We start from the raw sequence: 19,739 nt of genomic DNA on the forward strand, positions 1-19,739 counted from the left end.
TGATGCACGAGCGGCGCTCTGGCCGGTGACGTACCGGGGCCATAGAGGCGGAGCCATAGAGGCGGGGCGGGAAGGGCCCTCCCTGCGGGCGGGGTGGAGCGGTTTGGTCCTCCAGGGCTGGGAGACCCCTCCCCAGTTCCGCCCCCCCTCCCCGGCCCCGAGTCTTTTTTGGGGAGATTCTGCCCCAATTCCATCCCCCAAGACCTTTCGGGGCGGGGGGGACGGACGATAACCCCATTGGGGGCTGAACACCCCCCAGTCTGACCCCCAAGCCCTCTGCGGGAGGGTCCTCCCCAATCCCGGCCTCCCCAGGCCCTCGGTGGGGGGCTCGGGCCCCCTAGTCCCCCTATGCAGCCCTCCAAGTCCTTTCTGGGGGCTCCAATCCCACTCCCAGCCCCCCGGTCTCCTTTTGGGAGGATTTAGCCCCACTCCCAGCCACCTTTACCCTTTCATGGGTAATTTCAGCCCAAATCAAGAGGGCTTCATCCCCAATCCTACCCTCCAGACCCTATTTTGGGGGAGGTAGGAGGTGCTCAGCCCCACTTCCACTCCCAGCACCACCACCCCCGCCGGCCTATCCCCATTTTTTTCAACTTTTAAAACCAAACTTCCCAAAGCAGTGCGGAAAGCACAACTTTATTGCAGCAGCAGCCAAGGTGCGGGTTGGGGCAGGGGAGGCACGAGCTCCCCGCCATTTGCACCCCAAATCTCAGCACCGTGGCGCATCTGCGGCCCGCAGGCTGCACCCGCGCAGCTCCCCGGCGAGCCGGAGCACGGAGCCGCATCCCGCTCCCTCCTCCCCATCCTCCTCCTCCTCCTCCTCCTCCAGGATGGATCCCAGGCGGGACGCCCCGCGCGGGGGCCCGTGAAGCGCCGTGGCGGCCCCGCCGCCGGCCTTGAGCAGCCTCCGCAGCGGCTCGGCGGGGACCGCGCGGGCGCCCAGGCGCAGCAGCCGCTGGCGGCGCCCGTCGCGCTGCCGCCGCAGGCGCCGCCGCTCGTCGCCGGCGTCGGCGCAGGCCTGGCGCAGGCGGCTCGCCATGGCGCCGGCGGCGCGCGCCGTGGGCGCCAGCGCCGCGTGGCAGCGCAGCGCCACCGCCTTGCGCTTGCCCACGGCGTGCCGGTACACCCAGGCGAAGACATGCGGGCGGCCGGCGCCGCCGGCGCCGCAGTGCGTGATGCGCCCCAGCGCGTAGGCCTGCGCGGCCGCCCCCGGCTCGCACGGCGCCAGCCGCAGGCCCCGCGGGCCCAGCGTGAGCGTCATCTTGGCGCCGTCACCGCCGTTGCGGGCGCAGATCCTGCCCAGCGGCTCCTCGGTGCAGCCGGCGCCCTGGGCGCGCAGCGTGGCGGCGTGGCCCAGGTAGCGCACGGTGTAGGTGGGCGCCGCGGCGCTGAGCTGCACCGAGCGGCGCCGGCGGCCCAGCGCGGCGGCCAGGCGCTGCAGCGGCCGCCACGGCTCCGCGCGGCGGCGGAGCAGCCCGGCCAGCAGCGCCGCCGCCAGCGGAGGAGCCCACAGGCTCTTGGGGCGGCCCGCGGGCTCGGCGGGCGCCAGCACCACCTTGCTGCGGCGCCACGGCAGCATGGCGGCCGCCTCGCGCTCCCGGGATCGCCGCTAGCGCCCGCCGGCGGCACCGCGCTCACGCTGCCCACGGGAGGCTCTGCCGGGGGTCCCGCTGCGCCTGCCGCGGGGAGGCTGCGCAGGGATCGCCGTTCCCGCGGTGCGGTGACGCTCCCGTGGGTCTTGCCGTGCCCACACCACAACGATGCTCTCGCCAGTCCCGTGCTGGTGCGATGATCCGGCGGGTTTCACGCTTCCCGCAGCACCGCGATGCCCCGGTGGGTCTCACTGTTCCCACACCGTGGTGGTTCTCCCGTGGAACTCGCTGTTCCCACAGCGCTACAACGCTCCGGTGGGTCTTGCCAGTCCCGCACGCCCACACCAGGCTGATGCTCCCGTGGGTCTCACCGTTCCCGCAGCACCGCGACGATCCTTTGGGTCTCACCGTTCGCACCCCGCGATGACGCTCCTGCGGGTCCCGCTGTTGCGATGCTCCTGCGGGCACCACGGTCCCCGCTTCGCTGCGGTGCTCCGGTGGGTCTCACCGCTCCTGCACCACGATGATGCTCTGGTGGCTCCTGCTGTTCCCCCGCTGCAGCGATGCTCCAGCGGCTGTCGCTCTTCCCGCACGGCTCTGATGTTCCCGCAATTCCCAGCCCTCCCACGCCGCTGTGATGCTCCCACAGCCAAGCTCCCCCTGCCCTGCTCCGCTCTGGGAATCTTCCCTGCCTGGCAGGGCTGTCCCGGTTCCCCCCCTTCCGCAATGCTCCCGGCTCCCGGGCCCAGCACGGGGGCGGGATGCGGATGCTCCGGTGCGGAGCCGCTCGACCGCTCCCGCTGCGCCGGCGCTGCCGCCGGGATCAGCCCTCCATGGGCTGCTCCACCTCCCCGGCACACGGTCCCCGCTGGCCCCGCTACTCCCCTCCCGCAAAAACATGTTAAATCCACCCGGAGCTGCTACCTGCTCTGTTTCTGCCACCACAAAATCCCCTCCTCTTTCCCGCAAGCCGTCGTGGATGCGGGGCTCCTCCGGAGATCCAGCAGCAAAATAATAAATGAAATGCATGCTTTTCTGTCGATATTTTTGCTTTTTGATTCTTTTATGCGAGGGATGCAGCTTGGTCTGGGCTGCTTTTCATCCTGGCTCCCAGCGTAAGGATGTTTTCAGGGATGGGAGGGCTGTTCTGTGTTCCTGGGAGGTCAGGAATATGCATGTATATGTAAAAACAAATATATTATTGTTATTATTGTTATTATTTGCAAGTGGAAATAATGGATTTTGAAGCTCAATGGGTGTCTCTGGCTATTTCTAAGGCCCAGAACAGCGGCCAAGCTGAAGCCTTTGTGCCTTGGCTACCTCCACAACAGTTATTTAACCCTTTATTTATGGAAATCTCCATTGAAATGCTCGACTTCCCTTTGGATGGAGCCTCCTGCAGCATCTGGGTGACCTCCACGTTGTTTATTGACTCCTCATTCCCCGGGCAGCAATTTGCCCCTTGAACTTGCAATACACCCTGGCATTGCACTATAACCCCAGCAACTGCACTTTGCCCCTTTGCAGCTGCAGTATCCCCCCCTGCAGCTGCAATTTACGCTTCCAGAAGTGCAATTTTCCATATTTTCCCCTGGCATTTGCAATATTTTCCCTTGCATTTGCAATAATCCCCCCTGCACCTGCAATATGCCCCCCCCCGCAGCTGCAATTTACGCTTCCAGAAGTGCAATTTTCCATATTTTCCCCTGGCATTTGCAATATTTTCCCTTGCATTTGCAATAATCCCCCCTGCACCTGCAATATCCCCCCCCCCACAGCTGCAATTCGCCCCCGCGCTGCCTCTCTGCAGCCCTCGAGCCTGCGCTGCGCGAGGGGGGCACTTCGCTCCCCGCTCCCTGCGCTCTCGTTTTGCAACAAATTCCCTTGGGTGAAGCCACCGCTGAGGCCACCGGCCCAGTGCCCCTCGCAGCTGCTGCGGGGGTTTTGCAGGATTTCAGAATTTCCTCTGGGCACTCAGTTTTCATTTCTCCACACACAAGAAGGCCACAAGTTGGGCGGCAGCGGGAGGGGAAAGCTGGTTTCTCTTTCTTTTCTCCTCGCTTCCCTTCACCTCATGAGGAAACGGTATTTCCCTCCCACACGCCGTCCTTTCCGCCTTCTGCCCTGGCCGGTTTTACGACATTTTCTGCATGGAATCCTGAATCCGCTTTGCTGCCGGAGGTGGTGAGGTGGAGGGGGGGGGATGGAAAATAAAAAATAGTTAAATAAGTGCAGCCATAGGAAGTATTTGATGGATCTTATCAGTTAGGCACAAAAGTCCTGGGGCCAAAATAGAGTGGAAGAAGAGGGAATACAGTGCCAGGGTGTGTGGGGGAATCAGAGGAGCGGTTCCCACGTTCCAGTCTCTGCTCCCAGGGGCGTTTTCCCGGCCTGGTGTTGGGAGGAGGAGGCCGAAGGCCAGGGAAATATTTAACCGCGGCGTTGGCGGCGCTGGGGCGTGCGGGGGCCATGGAGCCGGCGGAGGCCGAACGCCTGGGCCCGCTGCTGCTGCAGCGCAGCCGGGAGGCCAAGGCGGCCGCGTACTGCCCCTACAGCCGCTTCGCCGTGGGCGCCGCGCTCCTCACCGCCGGCGGGCAGATCTTCTCCGGTGAGTGCCCCGTTCATCCCTTTTTTTATGCTGGACAAAATAGGAATAATTAAAAAAAATGCATTGCAAGAGTGTGATTCCCCTTGCCCCAGCGCTCGCTTCTGGGTGTTTTTGCCACCTCGCGCCCGGTGTTTTTGGCTTTGGCCAGGGGGGAAATAACCTGGGGAATAAAAAAAGGCGGGAGGCAAGTGTGCTGCCGGCTTTGCTCTAGGATGCAACGTGGAAAACGCCTGCTACAGCCTGGGCATGTGCGCCGAGCGCACGGCCATCCAGAAAGCCGTCTCCGAGGGCCACACCAGCTTCAAGGCCATGGCCATCGCCAGGTAACGCCGCACGGTCGCTTGTCGGGGGGGCGGGACAACCCCCCCCCGCCAGGAGCCTTTTCCATATGGAAGAAGCTCCACCGGAGCTCGGTGCTCCCCTTCCTTCCCTCCGGCAGCGACTCCGAGGACGACTTCATCGTGCCCTGCGGCGCCTGCAGGCAGGTCATGCGGGAGGTGAGCGGATTTTTCAACCCCCACCAGCTCCTCCCTCCTTCCATAAGCACTTCCCACTGGAAAATTCCCAGGGTTTTGACCCCGGCGCCGAGTTTTCTCCTTTTTTTTTTTCCATCGCCTTCTCCCCAGTTTGGCCGTGACTGGGATGTGTATCTCACCAAGCCCGACGGCACCTACATCATCAAGAGGCTGGAGGAGCTTTTGCCGCTCTCCTTCGGGCCGGAAGACCTGAGGAAGCTGTGATTTGGGGAGGAATTATGGCAAATTGTTGCTCAGAAGAAAAAAAAAATGGATTTTCTGTTCTGAATAAGGAAGGGAAGCAAAAGGAAAAGTGTTTATAACCCGCTGGAGTTATTGAAGGCTCTTTGCTGCGGCGCAGGGGCCGGGCAGCTCGTGGAGGTTATTGCACGGGGCTGCTGGTGCCTCTGGTGCTCGCGGATTGTGGGCGGCTGCTGCTTTTTTTCTAATTTCCCTTCTGAGGCAAGGAAGGAGAGAGGAGGGTTTATATCTTGGCAGGGGAATTGGGATGTAACATGGCGGGTTTCTCGTGCCAGGGCGATGCCAGGTTGTGACTGTGCTGTAAATGAAATTATGTGCAATAAATAAAATAATAATATAATGTTTTCCGGTTCCTGGCTGGTAAATGGGCAGCGTGTTGGGCGCACACTGGGCCGTGCAGAGGGCACGGTGCCGTCATGTGCCAGCTTTGCCCCACCGTGCACCGGCTGTGTCCCATGCAGTGTCCTGGATGAGCACGGGGCCTTGCACAGGGGCCGTGCACCACGCGATGCACGAGCTGTGCACGGGGCCGTGGAGCTTGCAGTGTCCTCGCTGTGCATGGGGGTCATGAACAGGGCCAGGCATCATGCAACGTCCTCACTGTGCACGGGGCCATGCAGTGTCCTGACCACGCACGGGGCCATGCACGGGCCCATGCACCATGCAGTGTCCTGGATGCGCACAGGGCCTTGCACAGGCTCATGCAGAGAGCAACGCACGGGCTGTACTCGGGGCCGTACACCACGCAGTTATGGACTGTGCACAGGTCCATTCACTCGCAGCGTACAGGCCGTGCACAGGTCCATTCACTCGCAATGCACGGCTCATGCAAGGGACTGTGCCCCATGCAATGCATGGGCTCTGCACAGGTTCTTTCACCCACAATGCATGGGCCATGCACAGGTTCATGCACAGAGCAACGCACGGGCCATACTCAGGGCCATGCACCACGCAAAGCATGGGCCGTGCACGGGTTCATTCACTGGCAATGTACGGCCCACGCAGGACACCGTGCCCCGTTCAATGCATGGGCTCTGCACAGGTCCACTCGCTCGCCGTGCACGGCCCACGCAGGGCACCGCGCCCCGCGCAACGCCCGGTCCGTGCACGGGTCCATTCGCTCGCTGTGCACGGCCCACGCAGGGCACCGCGCCCCGCGCAACGCCCGGTCCGTCCACGGCTCCATTCACTCACAGTGCACGGCCCACGCAGGGCACTGCACCCTGCGCAACGCCCGGTCCGTGCACGGGTCCATTCGCTCGCTGTGCACGGCCCACGCAGGGCACCGCGCCCCGCGCAACGCCCGGTCCGTCCACGGCTCCATTCACTCACAGTGCACGGCCCACGCAGGGCACTGCACCCTGCGCAACGCCCGGTCCGTGCACGGGTCCATTCGCTCGCAGTGCACGGCCCACGCAGGGCACCGCGCCCCGCGCAACGCCCGGTCCGTGCACGGGTCCATTCGCTCGCTGTGCACGGCCCACGCAGGGCACCGCGCCCCGCGCAATGCGTGGTCCGTGCACGGCTCCATTCACTCACAGTGCACGGCCCACGCAGGGCACTGCACCCCGCGCAACGCCCGGTCCGTGCACGGGTCCATTCGCCCGCCGTGCACGGCCCACGCAGGGCACCGCGCCCCGTGCAACGTTCCGCCCGTGCCCGGGTCCCCGCCCCGCGCGACGCCCGGGCCGCGCGCAGGGCCCCGCCCCCGCCCCGCAGGCCCCGCCCCCGCGAGCGTGACGTCACCGCGCGGCGCGCCCCGCCCTCCGCGCGGCCGTTGGAGCCGTTGGAGCCGTTGCGGCCGCCATGGCGCTGCGGCTGCTGCTCGCCCGCGGCCTGCGGCTCCTGCCGCGCTGGCCGCTGCCCCGCGCCGCTGCGCGGGCCCCGCCGCCCGCGCCCTCCCCCTGGCGCCGCTGGGGCTGGCTGGCGGCCTCGCGGCTCGCGGGCGGCGCGGCGGGCGGGCTGGCGCGGCGGGCGGCGGCGGCGCGGGGCGGCCGCGGGGGCAGCCTGGCCCTGGCGCTCGCCCTGGCGCTGCTGGAGCCGCGCCTGGAGGAGCAGCGACGGGCCGAGGCCGCGTGTCGCCGCATCCAGGTGCGGCCGCCCCCGGCACCGAGAAGGGGCCCGGGTGGCCCTGCCCTGGGTAGGGCCGGGGCGGGGGGTTCCCCGTCCTGGGTTGCACCTCAAAAAGGTTTTTTGGGGGGAGTCCCCCGTCCTGGGATGGGCCCCAAAAGAGCCTGGGGGTGTTTCTGGCTTCGGCTGCACCTTGAAGAGGGTGCGTGTGGCAGGTGTCTTCTGCCCTGGTACATCCCAGACCTGATGGGGGTCCTTGCCCTGCTCTGCCCCCTGTGGAGGTTTTGGAGGGTCCCCAGTGTGGAGCTGCACCCCAGAGAGGGCCATGGGGGGCTGGCCCTGGCCCTGAGCGCAGTAGGGGGGTGCCCTGCTGTGTGTGAGCTCCCGCAGCCTCTGGCTGTGGTCAGGAGGGCCCCCCCTGCAGCTGCCCCTCGAGCAGCCGCTCTGAGGGGGGTTCCCCATTGCCAGGGAGCCCCCAGGCACCGTGAGGGGTGCCCTGCCCGGGGGCAGCCCCTCGCTGTGGGCAAACCCATCTGAAGGGCACAAAGATGCTCCTGCTTCATGGGCAAGGCCCCCTCAGCGCCTTCCTTGGATGCGTTACCATCAGCACGGGGTGACACCACTTGCTTTAGCGCTTTTGCCCCCCAGTCTCTCTAATTCCTTTGCTTTGTTTTCCCCTGTCTCTTTTGAATTCCTCCCCCGGTTCCTTCACACCTCGCTGAGTCACTCTCCTTCTAAGGAACCAACTGTCCTGCTCAGCTGCTGCAGAAGCTTGGGGCCTTGTTTTTCCATCTGTTGATGCTCTTAATTGGATCTTCTTTTAAATGTTATTTTGCAGAATTATTTATAGAGGAGGGAGAAGTGTTTATTTTTATACATTAGTGTTAGAGGAGAAAAGTGTTTAATTTTGTATTTGTACATTGTTTATTTTGTAGATTAGCCAAGTATTCCCTATTCCCTCTTTCCAGTACCCTGGGAAGGGCTCCTTTGCTAAAGACATCTCATACGGGATAATTTGCTTCTGAGCTGGGATATATTGCCAGAAAAAAAAAAAAGGGGGGGTGTACTTACAGGGATTTGAGCCTTAACATTTAAGACCTTGGTGGTAGTTTTCAGCAAGAACCCCCCTAGGGCAGTTCTAACCTGCATTTGCAGAGCTTGGAAGCAAAAGGGTGCTTAGATCCATCCTGCTCCCTCTTTCTAAGGGATGAATTGGGAGATCTGCTCTGTGGGCCTAGCAAGCAGGGAGGTCGTGTCACTGCACATCTATCGCCTTGCTCCAGAATCAGTTTCCACCAGAAAAAAATACAGTGTCTTTAGCTGTTTTAACTTAGCCAAGCATAGCATTAGTGACTCTCAGGAAATGTAGCCGCATCTCTACAAGGGTTTTGTCAGCATATGAACACGCTAAAAACCTTCAAGAGACACCATGCCCATCAGCCCTTCCTGGTGTAGAGCAGCATGTAATCTCTTCACTCCGGGGATAGGGAGAATAATTTGTGTTGTATGACATGTCATTGCCAGGCTTAATGTTCCTGCAGAATCTCAGGCTCCTTGGATTAAGCACAGGGTCTTATTAAAAGCTCTCTTTGTGCTGTAATGCTACGGAGCCCTTTCTGCAATGGCTTTCACATGACTGAAGTGCAGGTTGCTGCTGCTGCGAGAAGCTCCTCCATCGCTGGCTGCACATCGTCATCTTCAGGACTGCTTCACTGGCTGCAAAGATCAGTGTTCAGCTAAAGAGTTTCCTTGCCTGACTCACTGTGTGGCCACGTGGATGCTAATGCTGGTTCCTGGAAGGGGTAGGGCTCTCCAGGTGGGAGGATGGGACCAGGAATTCGGCGCCAGGCTGCTCTGGGCTGGATTGAACCACATCCTCATTTGGAGTCTCCGTGTTGGAGTCCACTTCACTGTAGACAACATAGCTGGGTGCAGTGGAAGGACTTCATTTTTCTCTAGACAGCTGTTGCCCAGGTGTAACGTGTGATCCCATAATACTGCATAATCATTGAAAAAAAAAAAAAGGTTCCATTCATCTTAAAATATCAAATGCCCTATTTTTTTCTTGCCTTTTTTTCTTCCTTTCAGACAGTTTTTGTCGGAAAGAAAAAGCCACTGAGAGATCCGCTGAGCCCGTTTGGCTGGCAGGGCTTCAAGCTAGAAGACTACCTCATCGGCCGACCCCTCGGGAAGGGCTGCAGCGCCGCCGTGTATGAAGCAGCCCTTCCTTTGCCCTCCGATGGCCAAGGGAGCGTGGAGGGAAACCGTCCCACAGGGAAAGAGCCAACCGTGCGGCGGGATCATGGCTCAGCTTCCCAGGGCCCGGAAGAGGAGGCTGGGCCCAAACACCAACAAAAAGCAGCTTTTCCATTAGCCATCAAAATGATGTGGAATATTTCGGTAAGGAGACGGTTCTTTACCTACTTGTCCAACACTTGGAAAGTCTGGGTGACGTATTTAACACTTAAGCAGTGCAAGAAACTTCAGAGCTCAAGGCTGTAAAACCCATGTTGCTGTGACTGTTGTTGCAGGCCGGTTCTTCGAGCGCGGCCATCCTCCGCGCCATGGGGAAGGAGCTTGTTCCAGCCACAGCGGCGGCCTTGGCTGGAGAGTACGGAGCCGTCCCTTGCCACAGGTATCGTAACGGCGAGAGTGCAGCGATGCCCAGTGAATCCACCAGCATTTCATTTTACAGCATATTTTTGCTGTAAAGGTTTCTCTAATAGTTCTGGGAAAAAAAAAACATAATATTGGGATTATTAATAAGTAGACTCAGGAGCTTTTATATCAGCAGATGATGAAAATGCTGTTTTTGTTAAAAGGTGTGAGGAGCCACTTCTGACATACTTTAAATGCGTATTGTTGTGCCTTTTTGTTACTCAAGTATATACATATATATGCCTATAATCTGTAATAATTAGAGTATAACAAAAAGACAAACATGAAGGACACGGAACTTCTGTTCTAGTGCAGGTCACTGCATGTATGAAACTAATGAAAACCAATGAGGAAGAAAATGGGAAAGGCTTTAGTTTTCACACTTGGCCCAAGTGAGGAAATAAGCAAATGGCATTTAAAAATGGCATTGAAACTTAAATTATCTGGAGTTTTGATGTTACTTTTTTTTTTTTTTTCCTAAAATGCCAAAATACTTTTTTTTCCTTTCTTTTTTTAATAATTTGAAACAATCAAGTTCACAGTGCAGATTGTCTGATTTAAATTTCAAATACTCCTCAGCTGCCAATACAAATGAATAATAAGCACTGTTTGGTATATTGCTAGCCTGGGAATGCAACAGACAAGCAGATATTTGGCAGTCAAGAGATGATGCTCTGTTTTACAGATACATGTCAGTAATTTGCCTTCATTTTAGTGAACGCTTCCAGCTTATACCATCTACTAGAGGGTTTAAATTGATAAGCCTAGGGTGAATTTACCTTTGGTTTATGTGGAAGAGGGCAGTTGGTTTGTTTTTCTTTAGTGTTGCTGTTCTTTTCTGTGACCGACTGTGCCTGTAACAGGTATATGGTGGTGTTTGTGTAAAATTATAGCTGCATTTTTGAGCATAATCATTCCCAGCAGAACTTAGTTTGTAATGCAGGTAAAGCAAAGTATTTCCTGCTCAGCCGTTGTATTCTGGAAAATCCAGTTCCCGTGCAGCCCTAGGAAGTGCCGTTGAAGTCGTGGTGTGAGTACCATCTGCTGGTGTAACAGCAGACAGCGCTGTGCGGATGGCGACAGCTCCCTTTTTCCTGCGGGATGGATCGAAGGATGTTTTTAATTCTGAACAAGATGCTGGACTGGGCAGTTGTTAGGAAATTGGGAATGACCACATTGCGTTTGGTATTGGCGTTCCTCATGATCTCGCTGTTAACAGGGTTGGGGGCGTTTGAATCTCGGCGTAATGGTTCATCTTTTAAACTGTTGAGCAGCCTTAGTGCTGTGTGTAGTAAGGCTGCACGTCAGAATATCCACACTTGAAAGTGACCTGGGGCCTTGCAGGGGGAGGACACGTATTAATGAGCAGTGAATTCAAAACTAAGGGATGTGTCTGTGATGAGTCAAAACTAAACAGTAGATTGATCAATGTTCTGTCACAGAAACGCCGTCTTTGGGAGGAAGAAGTTGCAGCCTCATCCAAATATAATCCAGGTGATCCGAGCCTTCACGTCCTCTGTCCCTTTACTGCCCGGAGCCCTCGCGGACTATCCTGATGTTCTGCCCTTAAGCTTGAATCCCAGAGGGATTGGTCACAACCGCACGCTCTTTCTGGTGATGAAGAAGTAGGTAGAGAAGCTTGTTGCCTTACTTCAGACTTTGTGTGAGACTGACTGACCCGTGGGACTGTGTATTCTGTACTGCTTGGGTCCTTGTAAAGATCTGGCCTAGGCTGCTGCCAAAAAGCAGTGCCAGCTTTTGGAAATGTACTCCTAAGGTCTTTTCCAAATCCCTGAGATTTTAATGCTTGTAAAACAATGAAGACGAGCTGTTTTGTTGTTGTTGCTTGTTTGAAGAACTGCCTAAAATGCCTTTAAGAAACACTGAACTTGTCTGCAGTTCTGACTGTGATCTTTGCCCCGCCCTTACCCCTTTTTTTTTTTTTAATATGTGACTAGAGAGAGTAGAATCAGCAGTTAGGGCTCAGTATCTCTGGCTTTCTCCATTTCTTTTTGGTTTTGAATGGGAGTGGCGGTGGCGTCGATGCACAACCCCCTTCAATTCCCACCTTTTTTTCCCTACCTGCATCTGGAGGAGTTTTATTTTTTTTACATAAAAAACTGTAAGAATTACTTCAAAGTTCAGAAAGAATTTGGTGCGTATAAGCATGCTGCATGCCCAGCTAGATACTGTTAGTTGTAAGCAATAACCTTTAGGTTTCTAATCCAGATGTTTTCCTTGTGCTGACTAGTTACCCCTGTACCCTGCGCCAGTATCTGTGGGAGAACATTCCAGATGCTCGTCTCGCCACCATGATGATTCTGCAGCTGCTGGAAGGTGTGGACCATCTTGTTCGACATGGAATAGCCCACAGAGACTTGAAGTCTGACAATATCCTCATGGAATTTGATTCTGGTGGGTAGACTGATAAGTATTTATGGCAAAGAGTAGGGAATTAATGAAGTTAAGTAAGACTTGGAAATCATGCACTCGGGTAGATATTTGGGGAATACCTATCCAGGTATACATTTTGAAAAAGAAAAACAAGCATCAAATCCTTTCAGGAATCTCTGTTTTGATTTTCAGCTTGCTGTCTGTGCGGCGCCTTGGAAGTCATTTATTCTGTCTGTGCTTCAGGTGTCGTATCATTAAAGTAGTTGAGTCCAGGCCCTTGGCTCTGTCCCCTCTCACTGGACCAATAACGGTTCTTCAAATCCCACCTCACAGCCAGGTTAATAGTGCTGCACCTTGGGATCATTAAATATTAGTTGATGGGAGAAAGAACTGACACAGAGTTAAAGTCAGAAGCATTTTCATCATCTTGTTCTCCTGTCAGCCTCTTTAACTAAGATTTTAAGTACTGGAGCTCTTTTTTGGGGCATGACTGAGATTCAAATGGACAGGAAACAGTAGCAGGCAGTCAGATCTATATAATTAAAGGTCTTGGTACAGCAGACCTGAAATATTTCCAGAGATCCTTTTCCTGAAGCAAAAGCTTCTCTGAGGCTATGTTGAATGCAGTTAAGAATGACTTAAAACATCATTTTTGCAGTCTATCTTGCAATGTTTACTTGTCTTCAGCACAAGAGCTATTAACTAGCGCAAATATTTTTCAGCTCGCCTTTCCTACAGATAAAAACAAACAAAAAATCTAAAAGATTCCCCTATCCTTCCTCCATAGCTTATGAATCTTCATTTCTCTGGTAATAGCAGAGTTTTGTCAGACTCATGCTCCACGGGGAGAAGTAATGTCCTCTAAAGAGGAACTGGAAGAACAGTTGTTCTTTTTTATTGTTATTGTTAAGAAAAGTGATTTTTCACTTTGTAGTTTGGAAGGGAAGCAGGAAAAGAGTCTGCGGTTATGGTGATTCCCAAGGAGATTGAGACTGCTCCTGAAGACCGTCCTTGATGTTGATGTGACACAGTATCTGGTACGAGCAGGTATTCCTGACCTGATTGCTAACTCTGCTGACCCTGTGTCATTTGCAGCTGGCTGTCCTTGGCTGGTGATCACCGACTTCGGTTACTGTTTGGCAGATGAAAGTACTGGCTTGAGACTGCCTTTCACCAGCAATTCCGTGGATATAGGTGGCAACGGCGCTCTCATGGCACCTGAGGTAAATCCCCCTATAGTAACTGCTCGTTACTGTGTATACCTGCTGGAAGCCTCTGTGTTTGCATCAATCATTTTCTAAGCATTCTTGTTTCATGAACGAGTGTTCATGCCCATCATCGGTTACTGTTTAACTATTCCCAGTCTACAGTCCATCACGGAGGGTCAATGCCCATAAAGCAGGGCAGGAGGTGCACGTTCTAACTTGAGTTACAGCGTCTCTGTGTTAATAAATACATGAAAACAAAATGGAACTCTGCTGAGTAAACACTGAACAATGAAACATCAACTGTCGGGAGGCAGAGTTGACATTACCAGTAAAAAGTTTGTTCCTTATTCTCAGGCCTTGTTTTCCGTAGATGTTAACACAGTTTGTGCAGGAGTCCTTGTGCTGCAACACTGCTTATTTTTTAAATTAAGTTCAAGGAGGTTGTGAAATCATTCATGGTTACTTTTTATTTCTCTAACGATGAAGGCAAAGCATCCGTAGGTAATGGATTGTATTGCTTACTGTGCGGGTGTGATATTGCTTGTTTGTCCATACATCTCCTATCTATATCTTAAATCATTAAGTAAAATATCCTTCAAGACTCTTAAATACTGTCTGAATGCTAGTGAAAGGCAGGAACTAAAGACCAGAATCTGATGATCAAGATCATCTGAGTGTCTTGGTAGGCTGAGCAGCACCAAAGGCTTAGAGGACACCAATAAGAAATATTTACACCGGAGATTTAGATGAAATAGATTCAGTTTCTGTTGAGTTGACACATACTAAATTGTTTTAATAAAAAATGCCTGCTTAGAGCTGTTCCTTGCAACATCCTCATCTCTGCGGACCTGTTGCTACAGGTGATCACAGCATCGTCTGGTCCTGGCATGGTGATTGACTACAGCAAAGCCGACGCGTGGGCTGTGGGAACAATTGCCTATGAAATCTTTGGCCTTGTCAATCCTTTCTATGGCTACGAGGATTCGACTCTGGAAAGCAGGAGTTACCGTGAGGACCAGCTGCCCAAACTGCCTGGTCACGTGCCCCGTGAGGTGCAGCAAGTGATAAAAATGCTACTTCAGAGGGATCCCAGCAAGGTGAGAGGCTCTGCCTTCTAGAGTGTTGGTTGTAGGTCGTGTTGCCCTGCCAGGTCTCCAGGTGCATGACTCGCAAGCCAAATGTCTGCACTGTAGATAATGAGCGAAATCAAATGTAGAACTTTGAGGTACAGTGTCACGTCTCCTGTAGCTGCTGGATAATTTGCAGTTTTCAGTGGTCCAAAGGAGTTGGTGAGCAGATGCTGAGTGGGGGAGCTAAGTGCAGTAGCCTGATTCTGTCTGTCAGGAAGAGCTTTTCTGTTCACACTGACTGCACGGTGCCTCAGAGCAGGTCCTCTTGCATACTGCCTCTTAGCAGTATGTATCCTACATGCTGGTAACTTTGAGTTCAGCCAGATCAGCTCATTTTCCCTCTGCCTCTTTTTTTCTTTTTTTAGAGAATATCTGCTCGAGTGGCTGCTAACGTGCTTCACTTAAGCCTCTGGGGTGAAAGCATTCTGGCCTCTGAGACCCTGACGCTCGACCAGATGATTGCCTGGCTTCTCTGCCAGTCTGCAGCCACTCTGCTCACAGACGGACTGGTGGATGAAAGCAGGGTAGAAACCAAAATGAAGATGTGCTTCCTGGCAAACCTCGAATATGAGGATCTCTGGGCCGCAGTGTTCTTGTTGCTGTCCTGGAGAAACCAGTCTGGGTGAAGGGGGCAGTTGGAGCCATGACCGTGCAGTAGATAAATAGTCACTTCCTCAACGCATAAAGGAATATCTCTTTTCTGTTTGCCTGGAATCCTTAAATACTTTAGGGGAAAAAAATATCTGCAGGCCTGTGTATGTGTTGTGTAAGGGATCGAGCTGACCTGTAGCACGTGTTATTCTACAGTTTTTCTCTTCCTGTTAGAAGAAACGTCCTTGTGTCACTGTTGCTTTGGTCAGGACTTGCAGGTGTCTCAAGGTAGGTGGCTGCCTTTGTTCACAGGTGGGAATCCATAGCTGACTTCAGAGTGGTGGGTTGAACGAAGCGAGTTCCTTTTTGGAAGAGCGTGTGTGTAGAAGGAGGAGTTGCTTAGCCACTCTTTACGCAGAAGCATCCCAAGTTTCACCAAGATGCAGAGAAAGCTGAGCTGTCAAAAGTGGGTGCAGTCCCTTTCATAGGGACATCCTCGTGAACCCTGTTCTTGTGAAGATCGAGTTCCTCTGCAGCGACAAATTAGCTCGCTCTAATACAGCAGTGCAAAGGCTGCCTTGGTGCGAGGCCAAGGCATAAGGTCAAGAGAGCGGTGGGAGACTGGTTTAAAAAAAATAACCGTCATGTTAATGAAAAGAACGTTACATTTATTTCTATAATTGCTGTTGTTTAGAGGAACTTGGAAAGAAAGCTGGCTTGTTGCACAATAAATCAGAGATTACATGCTGCTACTGAGTGGTTTTTCTACTTTTCCATCTCAGTTCATCGTACTCGGATTTTAGGCTGTGGCTTGAGCATTGAAGCACTTGCTAGCTCAGTGATGCAAAACTACCCACCAAGGAACGGTCCCACTTTACTCTCCTGGTGTCACAACTGAGATGTGCTGCACCTGGGTGTTGTCCTAGCAGACATGGGGCAGCTGGAAGCTGCACAGTTGAAACCTGGGCCTCCTCAAGAGTGAGCTGCTTTTTGAAGATGCATATTTAATATAAAAACAAGTCGGGTCCGATAGGTTTTCCCGACGTGAACACGCTCAAGGTCTCAAGCGACTGTCATTAACCAAACCAGGCTTCACTGCTTAGTGTCCGTTTGCCTTAACTCCACACCCTGGTACCCATCCAAAGTATCTCATTTCATCTAATGAGGCTTAAAAATAGCCTGGAATACCCATCGCCCTGCAGCAACCCATGTCTTAAAATCCCTATTAGTATTTCTTGTTAGCTTTCATTTGTTTTTTTTTTTTTGTCTCGTTGCAGTCTTGTTGAGCTTAGATTTTTTTTGTGTGTGTGTGTTTTGCCATGTTTTTTGGGGAGTTAATGGGACATTATAGTGATTTATCAGCATTCTGGATGCTTTAAGAGCGTAATTTAGAAATCCGTGCCCTTCATGCACTAAGTGCCGCTTTGCTTTGTGAAGATGCTGAAGGTGGCAAAACCTGACCCTTTTCCAGCACATGCCTCTTGGCGTGGTACAGCAATGACCAAACCGGCTCCAAAAAGGCCATTGGAGGTGTCTGAAGTGAAACTTCCCGGTGTTCTCAGAGGAACAGGTGACGGGGCGGGAAGAGATGGGAAGGCGGGCGGATGCAAAAGCCGAGCCAGGAGTGCCGGGGAGGCCGGACACGCGGCTGCACTTTGGACCCTGCCAGGCCGACCTGCAGCGCCCGGCTCCGCTGCGGCAAGAGGGTCTCGGCAGGATGTGGCGGCTGCTGGGGGCCGTTTGCCGTGTGCCCTGGGGAGCCAGGATTTCTGTGAGCTCCCTGCGGCCGGGCTGGGGCCAGGACCTGAAGCCCACGGCTCTCCCTGCCGGTGCCCTCGGCCGCTGCCTCTCGGGCTCCAGCTTCAACATCCCGCCCAGCGCCGAGTTTGTGGCCCGGCCTGCAGGAATCTGCTCCATGATGAAACTCCCTGTCCAGACCTCAGCCACGGGGTTGGATGCGGCATTTATCGGCGTCCCTCTGGACATCGGCACGTCCAACCGCCCAGGAGCCAGGTCAGGACCTTCCTGGGGAGTAGGAGAGCTGGCACTTCCCTCCGCGCTTAGGTCCATCCGCGTCCTGCCATCCCCAGGGCGCGCAGGGGCTCCGTCCTCCCTCTCTCTGCAGGTTCGGTCCTCGCCACATCCGCGCCGAGTCGGCGATGCTGCGACGCTACAACCCAAGCACCGGGGCTGCCCCGTTCGACTCCCTCCTGGTGGCTGACGTTGGGGACGTGAACGTGAACCTCTACAACCTGCCCGACAGCTGCCGGCGCATCCGTGGGCACTACGCAGAGATAGTGGCTTCTGGCTGTGTGCCCCTCACCCTGGGTAAAAGCCCCATGCCCAGTGCTGTCCCCACTATCCCTTCAAACCTGGATCCCTTTGGTGTCTATTTACAACCCCAGTCATGGGTTTCTCTCGGAGGACTCTGGAGTTGGCTCCACAGGACAGATGCAAGCGCAGGAGCGGCGTGGAGGGAAGATGAGCCCGTGTGAACAACACGTCTCACCTCTTCCCCATCCCCTTGCAGGTGGCGATCACACCATAACGTACCCGATCCTGCAGGCTGTGGCAGAAAAGTAAGTGTCAGCCCTGAAAATACAGAGCCAACCGGCAGTCCCTTGGCCCCATCACCCCGCGGCTCAAAGGGATCCAGACGCTCCGGGGAAGGCGCTGGGGTGACGTCCTGCACTGCCTCAGCCAGGCATGGCCCCGTGGGACTAGTGCACGTGGACGCTCACGCTGACACCAGTGCTGCGGCGCTGGGCGAGCCCATCTACCACGGCACCCCTTTCCGGCGCTGCGTGGACGAAGGGCTGCTGGACTGCAGGCGCGTGGTGCAGATCGGCCTCCGCGGCTCCTCCTACGCCCCCGATGGCTACCAGTACAGCCGGGAGCAGGTAACAGGCACCGCTGAGGGCTGGAAACCCTTGGATGAGAGGCAATGTCCAGCGATCCCCGTTCGGTTCCGGTGGGAAGGGCGATGCCCCTTCCCACGTGCTGTCCCGCCGCTCGGCTCCGTGCTGAGCGCAGGGTTTCCGCGTCGTCCTGGCTGAAGAGTGTTGGCTGAAGTCACTGGTGCCGCTCATGGAGGAGGTGAGGGAGCAGATGGGGGACAAACCCGTCTACATCAGCTTCGACATCGACAGCCTCGACCCTGCATACGCCCCGGGGACGGGGACGCCCGAGATAGCTGGGCTCACGCCCGCCCAGGTAAGCGACAACATGGCCCCGCTCGGGCAGCAAGGATGACTCCGTGCTCCCGCTAGAGGAGGGCAGATGACTGGGTCCGCACCAAGGCGAGAAGAGAGAATCACCTAAGAGCCGCAGGAAAGACCACATTGAACCGATGCCATTTGGTCTCTCTGGGCTACATTTTAAGTGACCCCTGTCACTTAAAAGGGGAAAGAAGAAACTGAGCTGTTTCACTGCATCAAATGCATGTTTTTTGCTCCCAAATCTTTTTCGTCCCTAGGCCTTGGAGATCATCCGTGGCTGCAGAGGCCTGAATGTGGTGGGTTGTGACCTCGTCGAAGTGGCACCAATATATGACGTCTCGGGTGAGTCTGACGAAACACCGCTCGGTGCAGATGGGGTTCGTGGGCACCGCGGTGTCAGGCTGCGGCTGCTGTGGCTCCACGTGGCAGGGACTGCTAGCCAGCTTCACGTGGGCGTAACGTGTTGCTTATTCTTGTTTTTCTTTTGTGTAGGTAACACGGCCCTCTTGGGGGCAAACCTGCTCTTTGAAATGCTGTGCATTCTTCCCAAAGTGAAAACCCTGTAAGGGCAGCGCCTGTCCCTGCCATCCAGGACACTTCTGCCACCACAGCCTGGAGGCCCACGGGGCCCCCCTGGCCCTGCGCGACGGGGCCCTGGTGGGGCCCGTTGCAGTCTGAAGCAGCAAGGGGGGAGATGTCAAATGCTGTGGCACCTATAGGACCAAATCTGGCAGTATCGGATTCACAGTCTGTTGACTGCAGGGCCGACTGCTTTCTGAAGTAGTAGTCGAGTTCACAAATAGCAGGATTTATTCAAATACAACATTTACAAAACTGGAAAACTCTCTACTACAGCGTGGGGTTTTTAGCTAGCTCTCGTGTACAGATGTGCAATCACCACTCACCCCAGAAGATGGGAGAGGGCTCTTGGTCTCCAAGAGTCTCTGCAGGCAGCGTCCTGACCGAGGGGAGGAAAGGGAGTTCAGCCCATGGATCCAGAACTTCCGATGGAATCTTCCTTCCTCCCTCTTTCCTCCTTAGTTCACCTTTTATTTTTTTTACGTTTAGGTGGAGCTTGAGTGACTGTCGTCATACTTAGTTTTATTACTGATTTGTGAAAAAGTCTCTCGCTTTCATTTAAAGGTACAGTCAATGGAAAATCCAGAGCCTGCTCCGTGAGGAGTGGTGGTACCTCAGAGGCGGGTAACTTTGGGGATGGAGGTGTGCGTTGGCATTAAAATGAATTTATAATGGGCAAAGTTCAGCTGAAAGGTGTGATCTGCCACCAGTACTGGCTCAGAACCCGACATCTTATTGTTCATTTCCCGGGGGGCAGCCACCGTGGGGCTCATCAGGGCTTGGCAGAGGGAGTAAATGGAGTTTGGCTGCGGTGTCTTCGCTCCGCTCCACCCTCCGTTACTCCCCTTTGCAGCTGCGACGAGGGCAGGCAGTGCTGCCTAGGGAACCGTGGAGGAGCAGAGTCCATGTGTACCA

General features: G+C 55.0%; 4 protein-coding genes across 4 annotated transcripts; 3 read left to right on the forward strand and 1 right to left on the reverse strand.

Moving 5' to 3' along the window:
• Positions 1-709: 709 nt before the first annotated feature.
• Positions 710-1,579, reverse strand: FAM43B (family with sequence similarity 43 member B). The gene has a single exon (XM_088529482.1). The coding sequence runs from the start codon at positions 1,577-1,579 to the stop codon at positions 710-712; it is 870 nt and encodes a 289-aa protein (XP_088385608.1).
• A 2,482-nt stretch (positions 1,580-4,061) lies between these two features.
• Positions 4,062-4,946, forward strand: CDA (cytidine deaminase). Its single transcript, XM_010213260.2, has 4 exons — positions 4,062-4,200; positions 4,412-4,523; positions 4,640-4,697; positions 4,827-4,946. The coding sequence occupies exons 1-4, from the start codon at positions 4,062-4,064 to the stop codon at positions 4,938-4,940; spliced, it is 423 nt and encodes a 140-aa protein (XP_010211562.2). The 3' UTR covers positions 4,941-4,946.
• Positions 4,947-6,782: 1,836 nt separating this feature from the next.
• PINK1 (PTEN induced kinase 1) lies at positions 6,783-15,078 on the forward strand. Its single transcript, XM_088529560.1, has 8 exons — positions 6,783-7,067; positions 9,135-9,446; positions 9,578-9,681; positions 11,147-11,329; positions 11,956-12,119; positions 13,194-13,321; positions 14,167-14,403; positions 14,802-15,078. The coding sequence occupies exons 1-8, from the start codon at positions 6,783-6,785 to the stop codon at positions 15,060-15,062; spliced, it is 1,674 nt and encodes a 557-aa protein (XP_088385686.1). The 3' UTR covers positions 15,063-15,078.
• A 1,537-nt stretch (positions 15,079-16,615) lies between these two features.
• Positions 16,616-18,822, forward strand: AGMAT (agmatinase (putative)). Its single transcript, XM_088529484.1, has 7 exons — positions 16,616-17,040; positions 17,153-17,355; positions 17,558-17,606; positions 17,732-17,927; positions 18,061-18,240; positions 18,503-18,587; positions 18,738-18,822. Exons 1-7 carry the CDS (start codon positions 16,616-16,618, stop codon positions 18,809-18,811), a joined length of 1,212 nt encoding a protein of 403 aa, XP_088385610.1. The 3' UTR covers positions 18,812-18,822.
• The last annotated feature ends 917 nt before the right edge of the window (positions 18,823-19,739 follow it).

Source organism: Tinamus guttatus, unplaced genomic scaffold (assembly GCF_059628265.1).
Source record: "Tinamus guttatus ecotype Peru unplaced genomic scaffold, ASM5962826v1 Tinamus_guttatus_pri_ptg000332l, whole genome shotgun sequence".
Classification (NCBI taxonomy): Eukaryota; Metazoa; Chordata; class Aves; order Tinamiformes; family Tinamidae; genus Tinamus; species Tinamus guttatus.